The sequence below is a fragment of the Papaver somniferum genome, chromosome 1 (assembly GCF_003573695.1).
Source record: "Papaver somniferum cultivar HN1 chromosome 1, ASM357369v1, whole genome shotgun sequence".
Taxonomy (NCBI): domain Eukaryota; kingdom Viridiplantae; phylum Streptophyta; class Magnoliopsida; order Ranunculales; family Papaveraceae; genus Papaver; species Papaver somniferum.
In genome coordinates this window covers 63,420,429-63,435,448 of record NC_039358.1, presented here as the reverse complement: position 1 = coordinate 63,435,448, position 15,020 = coordinate 63,420,429, and the positions used below count along the sequence as shown (strand labels likewise).

Sequence of the window (15,020 nt, the reverse complement as noted above, 5' to 3'; positions counted from 1 at the left end):
ATAAAACGGAAAATGGTAACTCCACCATTTTAACTACTTCATTTATAAAATTCATAGTAATAGGAATACATATCTGTGACTTATTTGAAATGAATTGGATGAACAATTCATAAAACAAAAACTTTTTGAGTGAGATTCTAGGCATTCTATAGTGACTTCCCGCGTCATTTATCAATTCTTGATCATTGAGATTCATTATCTATTCAGATTTATATTTAAGAATAATATTTGGAGTACCCCGATTCATCATGTAGGGTTCGCCGAGTGGAATATAGGTAATGGTTTGTCCTTTCCTAACACCGAGGCCTTTTCAATACAATTGGCTCCAGAGTTGGTAGAAAGATCTGCAGTTAAGCGTGCTTGGGTGGGAGTAATCCATGCACCATGGATGGGTGACCTCCCGGGAAGTTGTTGCTGGATAACCGCAGTGGCTAAGTGGGGACAATAATATCGGAGTATGATCGGGTCATTATAAATGGTACCAGAGTCGACAATGTCGGTCCGACTCCTTTAAAACCAATAGCATCTGCCACAGATCAGAATCGTTTATTATAAACGATACGTAATATGTATCGGTTACTTAAACCCTAATTACCTTAATAACTTTCAGTCGAGAACACCATGTCTTTGGGTGCTTCTCCTGGCAAGCCAAGGGAGACTCGACTTGCTACTACCTACATGTAGCATAACTCGCATGTGATTGGTAGAGACTCGCATGTCTTACATGCACGTTAAACACCACAGATTTAGTGATTAAACAATCACGTCTGCTTATCCACCTTTCATAACTACCTTTCAGTCAAGGAGAGGTGTTAGAATAACCACGTTCCATATAACACAACTTTTTAACCTAGTCATACAGGTCATCCTAGTCATGTAAGATGACTTCTTTCATATTTTTACTCGAGACATCAACAATGTCACAAATGAGGGATGTTTATCAAGGTATTGGTCTGGCGGCCTACAACATGCGGTGTGTATCACACCCATAATGAGAAAGTGTCAGGAAATGCGGACAGTTGACAAGAGTAGAAGAATAGTAGATGCAGAACCGACATGTTCCTCCTTTACAAATAGGAACACGGTTTTCATCACTTTCACACGATCTCCACAACCTCCACTACTTCACGACCTCCACTTCCTATGAGATTAGGATGTTCGATAATGACTTGTTATATAATAGATTTTCAATTTATTGAAGAGACAATCAACACAAGTATCCAAAAAAAAACACAGAGAACTTACAGCTTACCATCTTTTCCAAGCAAGTTCCATTTTCTGAGATAAGTCATGCACAATCACACCGGAGCCTGTCTCACTGATCTCAACACCTTCTCTGCTTCCCTCGCTAAAGATGACTAGAATGACCATTTCTTGGTTTAGGCCAGAATTGTACAGATTGATCTCTCGAATCTAAAGTACTCATGTGCAGTACATTTGTTTAGGGTCTAGACTCATTTCTCATCAACCTACCCACTTTTAGAGTGTGTTTGTTTTTTGATGACTCGGGGTCTGGATTTGACTCGACCCATGATTCAGCTCGAGTCATATGTCATACCATTTGTTTTTTATTTTGAGTCGGATTTGACTCGCGATCTGACTCAGACCTAACCCCTGACTCGGACCAATTGAGTCAGGAAATAAAATGCCCCTGACTCATGTAACCAAGTCCCTGACTCACATATTTTTAAGTCGCATGAGTCAGATCTGACTCAAAAAAAAACCATATTGAGTCAGATCCAGATGAGTCAGGTGATATCAGTCAGATTCAGACGACTCAAATGAGTCAGCGAAAAACTAACACACTCTTACTCTTTTATCCAAAATCAGTTTTTACCCTACTACACCGTATTAATTCTCAACTGTTCTAAGTCTCATCTTTGGCGCAAGCAAGGCACTCCAGCATACCAAATTTATTATTGCAATTAAACTACATATTTCTTCAGTGCTTTGATACTTAGCCTTTTTAGTATATCAATTAACTAGTGTTTGTTTATCTTTGTAGTATAAATCATATCTACTCTACTTCTGTAATAATTGTATTAGTAATGTGAATAGTAATTTTATCTATTACGTAGTTTTCTCTCTTTCATCTTCAATAACCCTTTGGAATTTTACTCCTAATCCATATTATCCCGTATCACACAAATCCTCCTGATATTATCAAAGTACCCCCAAACCCAAACCCACAACTAAACATGTTAAGTTCAACCAACATCCAAATCTCCACTTTGATTTAACGTATGATCTTCACGACTCCACCCACCTAGACCAACTCTAACCAATTTCATTCTCCAGTTTCATACTATTTCAACCCTTAGAATACGAACTACTCTCGCTTGGAATTGTCAGGATGTAAACCAAACAACAAGAATTCAACACATGTGTGGACTTATCTCGATGTATAAACCAACCATTTTACTCCTTTCGGAAACATTGGCCAATGAAATTCAAATACTGCGCATTGCGCAAACATTACAATTTCAAAACCGCTGCTCTGTTCGTAAAGTAGGTAGAAAGGGAGGCTTATGCCTATTGTGGAAAAAAGAGGTCATTGTCCAAATCATCTTGGAGTTCCAGAATTATATTCATGCACTCATCACCCCCTGCTTCATCCCCGCCTTGGCTTTGCACAGGTATGTATGCCCCTCCACACCCAGACCCAAGGATTCTTTTTTTGGAAAGACTTCCCGATAATTTTCCCAAATACTTTAATGCCTTGGCTACTCATGGGAGACTTCAATGAAGTTACAGACCATTCGGAGAAAAACGGTGGCAGGACACTCACCTATGCACAAATGCAACTTTTTCTTGATTTAATGGATCAGATGGGATACATCGATCTTAGTTTCAGAAGGGGCCCATTCACATGGACACACAATCAACAAGGCTAAGACACCATCCAGGAAACACTTGATCGAGCAATAGAAAACCAACACTGGAGAACATCCAAGCCTCATGCTGGAATAACTTATATTCCGAGAATAGTGTTAGATCATGCTCTTATCCTACTCTAGACGAAAGCTTTAGGCTGGCAAGGGAGCAAGAATTAAAATTTTGAGCACTTACGGATATCTCATCCTCAACTTCCTCAAGTTGTTAACTCGGCGTGGGATAAGCTTCACGACTCTAACACGTTGTTAAACCTCCAACTCAAACTCATATCAACCAGCGAAGCCCTCATAGAATGGAACAAGATCAACACTGGTCACCTACCTACATTGATTAAAAATCGACCGCGAAAAGCCCAACATCAATGTGCGACATAAGTTGGTACTAAACTGTAAAATTGGATTCAACAAGAAAAGCAACTTCGAATTGAACATCTTAATTTACTTGATTGCCACCCGACTTACTGGCAACAGAGATCCAGAATCCAATGGCTTCAATCGGGGGACCGTAACACAACGTTCTTTCATACCAAGGCCACAATTCATAGAAGCTGTAGCAACATACAAAAACTCTAGGATCATCGAAACACCCGAATTACAGATAAGGAATAATTTATCAAGCTCATGATTGAGCACTTCATATATCAGTATACAACACCAAATACAGTAATTGACAAAATCCTGTTTGATGCAATAACACCAAGTTTAACCGCTCAACAATGTAATATGTTAACAGCCGAGGTGACCCCCGATGAGATCACAATGCGCTCTTCTACATAGGATCAGAACGTGCCCCATGACTGGATGGATACACCAGTAAGTTTTTCAAATTTTTCTGGGAGACAACCCAACCACAACTAATTGCTATGGTTCGAAATTTCTTTAGTTCCCTTAGGATCCACCCTCTCATGAACCATATTAACCTCACGTTAACTCCAAAGACCGATCACCCCTCAAAACCCTCCCAATTTAGGCCAATAAAGCTATGTAATGTCACTTATAAAATTATTTCAAAGATATTGGTCAATCGCATAAGACCTTTACTCATATTTTTTATATGCCCATATCAGAGTGCCTTTGTGCCACAAAGATCCATTCACGAAAACATAGCCATCGCTGCCAAACTTTTTCACTATATCAAAATCTCAAACCGCACTAAAGATCCCAAAATAGCTCTTAAGTTAGACATTCAAAAAGCCTATGATTCTTTGGACTGGGGTTTCGTCAAGCAACCTTTCACTAGCTTAGGTTTTCCCTCAACCTTCGTGGATTATATTATGATGTGCATATCAACAGTAACCTACTCAATCAATATCAATGGCACTCTGCATGGGTACATCACTCAAACTAGGGGAATAAGATAGGGGGATCCTCTATCATCCTATATATTTATTATTTGTGGGAAATATTGTCCATAAATTTAGGATTTCTTAAAATCCAGAAAAAGATAGAGGTGCTCCACATTTCCCAAAATACCCCACCAATATTACATCTCGTATATGCGGATGACCTATTGATAACATATAAAGCAACTTTGGAAGGCACAAACTACCTCAAATATCTGCTACAAGCTTATGGCAATTCAGCGGGTCAACACATCAACACCTCAAAATCCAAAATCGTTCGTCATTCGAAGCTGGAACAACACCAAATAGATGAATTAAATTACCCAAGCCCTCAATATTCCAACAACATCAAACACCCCCTCCACCCCCCACCCCACCCACCCCACACCCCACACACACACATATTTAGGAGTGCAATTTAAATATGAAAGATCTTCCCACCATATCTTTACCCTGATCCTTGAACACCTAACTCGCAAGGCAAAAGGATGGATGACTAAATGCCTAAACCGAGCAGGAAGATTCGCACTAATAAAATCATCCCTTACCCCTACTGTCAATCATCTCATGCAAACACAAATCCTTCCTACACACATCCACAAAATGATGGATCGTATCACGATTAGGGCCATGACTCTTCCATCAAGAAGCTTCATCCACTAAGAAGGGACAAGCTACAAAAACCCAAAGCTCGTAGAGAATTGGGCATCCGAAGCAGCAGGGAACACAACAAAGCACTACTCGTGAAATGAATCTGGAACATCTACTAAAAACATGACTCTGCATTAGCCAAAATATATAATGCAAAATATCTTAAACAGAACCCCATTTTCGAAAATATCCCTCCCCTTCCAGCATCTTCCAGCCCACAATGGAGACAGCTGCCCTCGCTCATACCAACTTTCAAACATCATCTCTTCCAGCAAATTGGAGACAGATTAAACACCCTTATCCAAGCAAACAAGATTCCAAAATTTAACAGCAACATTAACCCAACCCAATTGATTGCTGACATCATCAACCCGTCAACAAGGAATTGTAATCATGATAATCTAAATCTACTTCCTCAACCAATAGTTTAACGAATCTTCAGCATTCACATCATGCAGAATAACATACCAGATAGGATCATATGGCCTTTTACGAAAAGCGGAAAATACCACAACTTCAGGATACAACTACACATCATCAAAACCCTCTCCCCCCAACCAACTTCCTTTGGACACTCCATGCCCTCCAAAAGTTCATCTATTCATGTGGAATGCTATTAATAAGGATCTGCCAACCCTCAACATTCTCAACCGCATCCAACTCACCAACTCCGACCTATACCCTCAATGCAGTTCTAATCCTGAAACATCCAGTCACATTCTGCTTCACTGTTAAACATCTACAGATTCTTGGAATCTCTTGCTATCGCACATCACAAACGACCAAAACACCGCTCATAACATACCCACCTCACTACCCTTCAAACGACTGTCTCTCAACTCCTCAAAACAAAAGCTCATGCATTCCCCAGTCACGTAGCCTTCTGCTTTTGGTCCTTATTGATAACCAGGAACGATGTAGTTTACCGCTAGCAACAACCAAATCCGACAAGCATAATACAAATGGATATCAAACTCCAGCAGGAATATTCATGGGCCCATAACCACCTACCGCCAGTATTACCCGGGATGCAACCATATCCAAACCTAGCATAAAAAACAGCAGCAACATCAACCAACTTCGTGGGATGGATCAAACCCCACTTAGATTGGATCAAAATTAACACATACAGAGCAGCAAGGGGATATCCTAGAATAGAGGGAGCAGGTATTATATGCCGCAATGAGGGAGGCGACACAATTTTAGCAATAGCACAACCACTAGGCATCACGACTGCTCTTGCAACGGAAACTTGGGCCATATCATCGCTTCTAAAACGACGACGGATCAGAGGTGGCCAAAGGTTCAGTTCGAAACGGACTCAGAAAATTTAATGAGATTTCTAACCTCGGACACCGACGCCCCATGGTATATTTCTGATCAGATTGCAAAAATGAAGCAAATGTTTGCCCAAATTCAACAATACACCATTAAACACGTCTATAGGGAAGGAAATCAAGCGGCGGACGGTCTGACAAATCGAGCGGCAGACTATTGCTCCCAAAGGAGACTCACAACAACAGTGTGGGACAATATAGTTCCCACACCTATAAGTTCTATTATAATAACAGACTCAATGGGCATAATTTACCCACGTGTAATTTCAGTTTAATCTAATAAAATACATGCTTAAAAAAAATTGTTTCCAAGACACCCTCTATTAGATGGTACTAGATTAGTAGCCCCAAATTATTTTGGAGCGTCCTCACATTGGCAGGGGAAAATTTTGACTCATTACTCGTATCAAATCTTTTTGTATTTTTGTAATGTGTTAATTAAGGTTAAGGTCATTAAAAGTAATTGACTCGTATGATTATAATTATAGTTAAAATGTATTTCTCATCATTGAGAGTCTTCTTCTTGCTAAAGGACGAAGGTTAGATCTTTCAACTACATCTTTTATAGAAAGTCTTATGGTGGAATCCAACATATTTCAAACTTGGAAAAAGTGTGGAATGTCAAGTCTAATGGACTCCAAGTTGGTGCCATCCATATTTTTTCCAAGCCATGTTCCATGGTTTTATGGAATGATGTGTGGAATCCAAAATAACGCTATTCTGAATAGCGTGCTAAAAGACGAAAAACGTTATTTTGAATAACACTAAAAAAACGTCATTCAAAATAATTTTTTTGTCTTTTAAAACACTGAAAAACCACTTTTATTTCCAACCATGCAAATATATTTTAGTCAAATACTATTGACCAAGTCAAACACTATTCTTTTTAGCTTTTTTATGTTTCCATCATAAGAATGGAGCTTCCATGAGCAATTCAAAATGCTGAGGTGGCATGGAAGATGGAAGATGGAATTCCTCCATCATAAGATTTGCTCTTATACTCGATATCATCATCTAACAAGAAAAAGGTTTCTGATCCAGGTTGTTTTCATTTATGTGTTGCACAAAATGTTAAAGTGCAGGTTGTGACCATTTTTCACAAGGATTCCCATGCTCAAGCATGCATTATTGTTTGATAAAAATCCACTTACAGTTCAGACCGTACCTAAAAATCAAGTAGCATAGAAAAACAATGAATTGTTCCAAACTCTATGATTTATATGGGCTAATACTAACACTATTATGGGATGATACCATTTCATACAGGACAAAAAAATCTTCTGCGATCATGATCGTTGTATTGGCTAAATGGTATCAGCCCATATAAATCGTGCCAAACTCGAGAGCCCTTAGTAATACCAAAAAAAAACCAACAAACTGATATGTGAAGACAATACTAAAGAGAGCCCTTAGTAATACCAAAAAAAAACAACAAACTGATATGTCAAGACAATAATACCAAGAAAACAAGAATTGTGTAAAGATGAACATAAAGCAAAGCTAACTAAAAGCTTATAACTTGAAACGACAACTATGGGTTTAACTAAGAGTTAAAGCTACTTGAGAGAAGAAGTTGCGGAGATGACCTATAAAAGTTTATACAGTGCAGAAAGGAAAGGCATAATGATCCTCTTCTACCTCCACTACACAAATAGTTTGATCAATAATCAACTATGCAGAGAGTGAAAATCAATGGCTGCCTTCGGGACATATGTTAAATTATGTAAGATTTAGTACACCAGTAGAACTTGTAGAGTTGCTCTGTATGCCTAGTAACAATTACATCACATACAGAAAGATTACATGGTATATATTACTAGGAGATGAGTAGAAAGAAAATGATAACTCAAGTACTCATGCAGTATTTGCTTATTAACTGGTTATAGGCATACATATTACCCGCTAGTACTTCGTGATCCTATATGCGCATGCTAAAGAAGTTCCTCTAATGCAGGTTACAGTTCCATAATCTACACTCATCTGTATTTCTCTATTTTTTTGTTTGATAATTTTAAGTCCAGCAATCACAGTACTAGAATAAGTGAACCTAACCGACGCAAACAATACAAGGTACTTTAATAATTACAACATCATAAAAGCAGCTAAGCTGTTCTGGTTTTACTCCCTTCATATCAGATTCTAACTGCTGTTCCCTAATGTTCAGCATTATGAAATTGCAAGGTTCCAACTTGTAGGAATATGCCAGTCCCTCATAACCCAAGATAAAATGCAACTTAAATTCTCTTGTCCACGGCCATACAGTCTGGCATAAGTGATATTAATTGAGCACATATTACACGCATGGTTCATAGATATATTAGTTAAAAGTTGAGGGCCTGATTACATAATTCAGATTCATACAACAACAACAACGCAATGGTCCGAAGGCATCCATATTAACACATGCTTACGATTATTATATAATGTTAAAAGAGTAATATGATAGACCTCACGTTATACTCAAGCAAGGCGAAGATCATGACAGTGATATCCCCCTCCATTGTGAAGATTGGGCTGGCTTGGTTGCAGGCGGAACGTAAATATGTTCTGACCATTCGCCAATTCAATTGCAGATTCATAATCTTCCTCCTGACCGGCTAATATAAATCGGGGATCCTCATCTATTGGTTCCTGAAGCAAAATTCCAATTCAAATTCTTGCAAAGTCGAACCACAAAAACAAAGACAGCATGTTTCAGAAAAAATGAAGAACAATGCAGCGCTTACAAATTCACGTAGGAGACCATGGTGTTGCTCAGTGTGGTTCCTTAGCTGCATTTATAGAGTTAAAATATAGCAATCAAAAGCAAGAAAGAAAAGACAGTTGCAAGATTAACATCGAAAGAAATCCTTTATCATAAATTTCACATCAACTAACCTTCTTCCTGGTAGTTTCCGTCTGAGTAATGATCACATGGTACTGTTTGAACAATCGAAAATATTGATGAGCTTACAGACGTTACACAAAAATCCAATAAGCTTGCTTTTAACTGAACAGAAACCTCTAGTTACAAAACTGCCTCCTATATATAAATTTAACAAACTCCAGCAAGAAAATACAATCATCTTTACGACCCTCTTATTATACTAAATCTTGTTCATTATAACTCCATCGAAGGGGATTCATGTTCCCAACAGATAAAAACTTTGTTGTTAGATGGTAATAACCACTAGCTTAATGTAATACTCCCCTGGTAACTTGAATTGAGCTAAAACCATTAGTTAAAGAAGTACAAGGCGGCCGAAACAATAAACTAGACAAAATTCTATACATAGTTTTGCTTTAATCAATTGTAGCTATAGAGAACATCAAACCCCAAGCATCTATAAAATAAACTAAGGCCAAATCCGGTGAGTCCAAGCTTGGAATGAAGCTGGTATTATGAGTCTTATGACAGTATAAAATTAACTTAGGCCAAGTCCTGTGAGTCCAAGCTTGGAAACTGGTATTGTGAGTCTTATGACTTATCAGTGAGGACATTAGAGAATCGAAGCTAAAGCTCATATCATGACTCTCATTGCAAACACTATATTTATGTTGAGGTTTTTCGAATCACATCGCAATGGAATGCAACTCCGGTAATTATGTAGGTAAGCCGAGCTCTAGGATGCTGTTTTATTCTTTTTGGTTCTTGGAAATTAAACTAATTATTTTTGGCTGTCCAGATTGTAGCGCTTATCTAATTACCTTCCTATCACGGACTACTTTAACTGAAGCTTCCAAATTTGCCTCAAGATTGCGCAATTCATCAATGGTCAGTTCATCTAGATCTTCTCCCATCCTCTGCCTATAAATCCAGAAACTAAAAATAATTAATTTCTTCACAATACAATGAACATAAAAAATAGATCGAGCTTCTTGATACCTTATTTCTCGCCTAAGCCTTTTATTAATTTCCTTCTGCTTGTTCAAGGCATTTTGCAGACTCTACAAATAAAAATACAAGCTTATAAGAAATCAACATGTAAACATAAGCATATCCATATCCAAAAACCAAAAAGAAGCAGATGGATCATCAAAATTTAACCAAAAAATAGAAAAGAACTTGAAAAGTAGTGTCTAGAGAAGATCACCTCATAGTGAGAATTCCAGAGACTACTGCCTGAAATTTGTTGATACCTATCATACACCCTCTTTGTATTTCTATAATTCACCAAAAAATCAAAAATCAGCCAAAGAGAAGATTATACTTTATAGTATGTGGATCTAAGTATTAAGAACAAGAAAGGGTATAAGCTTATACCCATTAAGAGAAGGGCTTAAGTATTCAGTCATTTTTCCAGTACTAGAAAACATGATAAGAGAAACTTCAGCATCACAAAGAACAGTAAGTTCTTTAGCTTTTTTCAGAATCCCAGATCTTCTTTTTGAGTAAGTAACTTGTCTGTTGGTTGCATTCTCAATTCTCTTAATCTCAATCTTTCCTCTACCCATTTTTTCTTTTTTTCTCCGATCACCCTCTAAAACAAACTATTTCATCAGAAGAAGAAAATGAAGAAGAGGTTATGTGAAGAAAAATGATAAAGACATAAGAGGAGAAGAAGGGTTCCATTTTTGGTAAATTGAGAAACGGAATCCAAAGGTCAGGAGGGTTTGTTTGAGAGTAGAAGAAGTAAGTTGCTTTTGTTGTGAAAGTGAGTTTCTGGAAGTACAAAAGAACATGTAATGACTACCCAGTTTAAGAATTGGTCACCATCAATATTTCAGTGATTTTACTCTTTATTTTACTTCTTTTTCAAATCAATGCGGGACCTACTTAAAAGTTGCTATAATTCTTACCTTCTTTTTTTCACCTCTATGACAAAACTCCACATAACAATGAGCCCCCATTACCGGTTATGATTTACCGTCTACTCGGTGCATGGTGCATACCGAAATGGTGCAAGACATTGGGGCCATAGAGTCACAGTTGCATGATCCGAACTTTACATGCCTGTCAATGGGTACCAATTTATATCGGTGTATCGAGATGTTTTATATGGATTTTGGTACACTTTCTCGTGAATATGGGGAATGTCGGAACTTCCCTTGTTTTTCTGTACATTGTTCATACTACACTTTAAAATGGAGACGACCATTTGGATTGTGATTTGATGGATCCGTGTTTGGAGGAATATAGTAGACTAGAGACATAGTCACGTCACATAGACCTTCTGCGTGTAACCTAGCTCAGTAGGTACTAGCTCTTGTTGTAATAAAAGGCAAGGAGTTGACCGCATAATACAGATATAAATTCCCTGGACCGTTCTTCTTTCTATGTAATCTGTTTACTTGTGCTCTCATCAATTTATAGTAATACCAGTTCAATCGGCTCTAAAAAAAATGCTTTTTGTGACCGATATGCTAAATTATGTAACATCTCTCGCACCTAACACCTTCTGTTTTTTAGCTTACACGCTTTAAAATTTTCGTCAAGCCCGCATTAAAAGTGTAGGTGGGTTACAAAACTTACAATGATGGAACTGGCTAAATAAAAAAATTCTTGGGGGCTTTAAAAAAAATCTATCTTACGGTAAGTTTAAGTGGTGAGTAATCAGTTCCTAACGTAAGTCGTGAGTAATCAGTTTAAGTTTAAAAAAATCTATCAGTTTAAGTTTAAGTGGTGGGTAATCAGTTCCTCCCACTTCTATATATACTGATCGGGAACACTTTGTAATTGGGTGTACGAAAGAAGCATAAAGGAATGACTTAATTTCATTTCTCTTCAATACGTTCCTACCAAATTAGTTAGTGTTTAGTTTCTATCTTACGGTAGTACTCATAGAGACTCAACCTTTGTATAAAACTACATTTAATAAGTGAATTTTTGATATTATTTTCGTTTCTGAAAAAATGTTAATTTCATTTTTTTCATTTCGCAGAGAGAGTATTTTTTAAAAATTATGGTTGAGTGGAGCACCCCAACTACCCCTACCTATGTCACCCCCAGCTGGTACATGCGGTAGTGCCGATGCACAAAAGTACCTAGCAACATACAGCGATAAATCACCATGTCAGTTGGACTTGCAAGACCTGGTTTGTCCAATTAACGTAGCTGAACCGCATCTTGGATGCTGAACGATTTGCGTTCTCTTCTCATTGTTCCGGAGCCATAATATTACATTAATACTCCCCAAATTATAAATGTTGCTCATAAATTATTACCGTTTGATACGCACTTGGTACACAAATCTCGGTCACCAAGTAGCATGGTTGAAATGTATCAGCCGTCGGCCAAAAGCATCAAATCTTGTTGTTCTTGGTTTTTTTCTCAAAAATAGATGGACATTATTGCAGGGGAAAAACCGTTGCACAATAGGCCGAACCAAACCCACCTGCTTGACGAATGTCCACGAACAATTCCTTGAAATAGTGTTTCAACTTTCTATTTTTAGGTGCCATAGTCATTCATTAGTTTAAACTTTAAAAGCTTCACATGTGGAATACCTTCTGCAGAGGGTCTTAAATCTGACTTATCCAACAAAATGGGGTCTCAAATCTGATCTACCAACAAAGCCAGTGTCCCAACTCCCAAGTCCTTCCATGAAAAAGATTGCAATGAGTCTCACCTGTTTTTGTTTTAATCGTTTCTAGTTGCGTCAACAGTTAACTTTAGCGGTCAAAACAGGTCTTCCAAAAAGAAAAATAAAATTGCCCGTTAACCAAATGAATAAATAAATACATAATGTCTTTTACAAAGAAGGTTATTATTGGGGAGTCACATTTCATTAGAGGCGCGTCATTTAATAGGACAAAAACGGGTCACCCATAAGTAATATCAAAAATTCCTAATCTAAAATTATTTTGTAATGACTAAACAACCCTTATTTAGTTAATTTTAATTTAATTTAATTAGATAAAAATTAAATTAATGAATTTTGTTGTATACTTGGTGAATTCTGGGACAAAGTTTTTGTGGGAAGAAAAACTGGCCGTAAAATAAACTTTTACGGTTGGAAATAATCCAAATCTAGACGTAAAATCACTTCTACGGTTGGAAATATTCCAAACCTGGACGTAAAATCACTTCTACGGTTGGAGTTAAAAGAAAACTAAACATAAAATCAGATTCTACGGTTGGAATTAAAAGGAACCTGGACGTAAAATGAGCTTCTACGTTTGGAACTAATTCAAACCTGGACGTAAAACTACATGCAAATAAAATTCTACGGTTGGAATTAATCCAAACCGGGACGTAAAATCACTTTTACGGTTGGAAATAATTTAAACCTGGACGTAAAATCACTTTAACGATTGGAATTAAAAAAAATTGGACGTAAAATCGGATTCTATGGTTGGAATTAAAAGAAACCTGGACGTAAAATGAGCTTCTACGGTTGGAACTAATCCAAACCTGGACGTAAAACTACATGAAAATATAATTCTACAGTTGGAATTAATCCAAACCTGGACGTGAAATTACCTACGGTTTTTAACAGGGGGTTAGTCAAACGAGATTTCAAATGACTTTCAGGGAATTCCCAAATCTACTATTAATCAATAGAGATTTCTAGAGAGTCTCCCAATGTCTCTTGTTATTGGTTGGAGACTTTTTTTAAGTCATTTAAATTCTCTGAAACTCCATGGTATTGGATTAGGATTTCATAAGAGTCACTCCAACACCCTTATTATTCAAATGAAAAATGAAAGTCATTGATTTATTGTTTTCAGAGATTTGGAGAGACTTTTTTAGGAAAATAGACATGGTAGAAATCTCTCCTCAAGAGGTGATATTTCTGGAGACTTGGGGAATATTTGCTAAACATGCAATGAAGATAATCGTGTTTCCCTTTAACCGAATGATGGAGGAATTACATTCAATCCAATTATTAACATTTTTTTGTCTTTCGTGTAACCTTGTGATGCCTTTATAACCACGCCTTGAACCACAACAAAATTGTTAAAAATTGATTATGTGAACTATATGATATAAATTTTTTTTGTGAACTATCCCTTTACAAATGATAAGGATACACATCCAACGAACAAGTGTCCATTTATGTTTTCTTTTAGTTATCTAACCTAGTTATCATCGGATAGTCCAAAATAGAGTTATTTTCGAAGCATTTTCATTAGGTATTCATGATACTTTAATAAACATTTTAGCATGGATAATAAAAAAAAATGGTAGACGTATTGAATTTTTTAAGGGATATTATGTATTTTTTGTCTCCACAAGTCACGATGACTTTTTAAAAATCTCTTTTTTACGTCTCTACAAGTCACAAAGACTGCCTAAAATACTCTCAGATAATCACTAACAGGGGGTTAGTCCACGAGTGAGTTGGGGGGAGTTTGATGTATTTTGGATCTTGGGGATTTTGAGGGAGTGTAAGAGAGTATAGGGAGTTTGGGAGAGTTTGATGTTTTGAGTGTAGGGAGTTTGAAAGACTCTCCCAAAATCTCTACTCTTTTGAGAGATTTGGAGTGAGGCAAAAATACACTGTAAACTCCCCAAAAAAACCCAACTCCCTAACATTCTAATTTTTACCACGAACAGGGAGTTTAAGAGTTTCTTTTAAACTCCCCCACGACTAACGGGATTTTTTAGGAAGTTTGGGAGACTCTTCTAAACTCTCCCACGACTAACGGGGATTTTGAGAGACTCTTTCAAACTCCCCCACGACTAACGGGAAAAAACCCAACTACACCAAACTCCCCCAACTCCCTTGAGGACTAACACCCTGTAAAAGTATCTAGATTTTCAGAGAATCTCCAGGAGTCACTCAAATTAAAAATCTATGGAAGTCCCTATAAATCTCGTTTGACTACCCCTGTAAGTTTTTATTTTAGTTAAAGGGTAATATAGACATTTT

General features: G+C 37.2%; 1 protein-coding gene across 3 annotated transcripts; it reads right to left on the bottom strand.

Moving 5' to 3' along the window:
• Positions 1-8,450: 8,450 nt before the first annotated feature.
• On the bottom strand, positions 8,451-10,788 carry LOC113289293 (MADS-box transcription factor 16-like). Of its 3 annotated transcripts, XM_026538528.1 has the most exons (7): positions 10,469-10,762; positions 10,299-10,368; positions 10,091-10,152; positions 9,913-10,012; positions 9,103-9,144; positions 8,952-8,996; positions 8,451-8,856 (listed from the first exon to the last, which is right to left on the bottom strand). In XM_026538528.1, exons 1-7 carry the CDS (start codon positions 10,657-10,659, stop codon positions 8,686-8,688), a joined length of 681 nt encoding a protein of 226 aa, XP_026394313.1. In that variant the 5' UTR covers positions 10,660-10,762; the 3' UTR covers positions 8,451-8,685. The 3 variants fall into 3 exon arrangements, with proteins under 3 accessions (XP_026394313.1, XP_026394320.1, XP_026394305.1); XM_026538535.1 differs by having other exon boundaries at positions 8,451-8,846; positions 9,913-10,152; positions 10,469-10,788; XM_026538520.1 differs by having other exon boundaries at positions 9,913-10,152; positions 10,469-10,776.
• Positions 10,789-15,020: the final 4,232 nt, after the last annotated feature.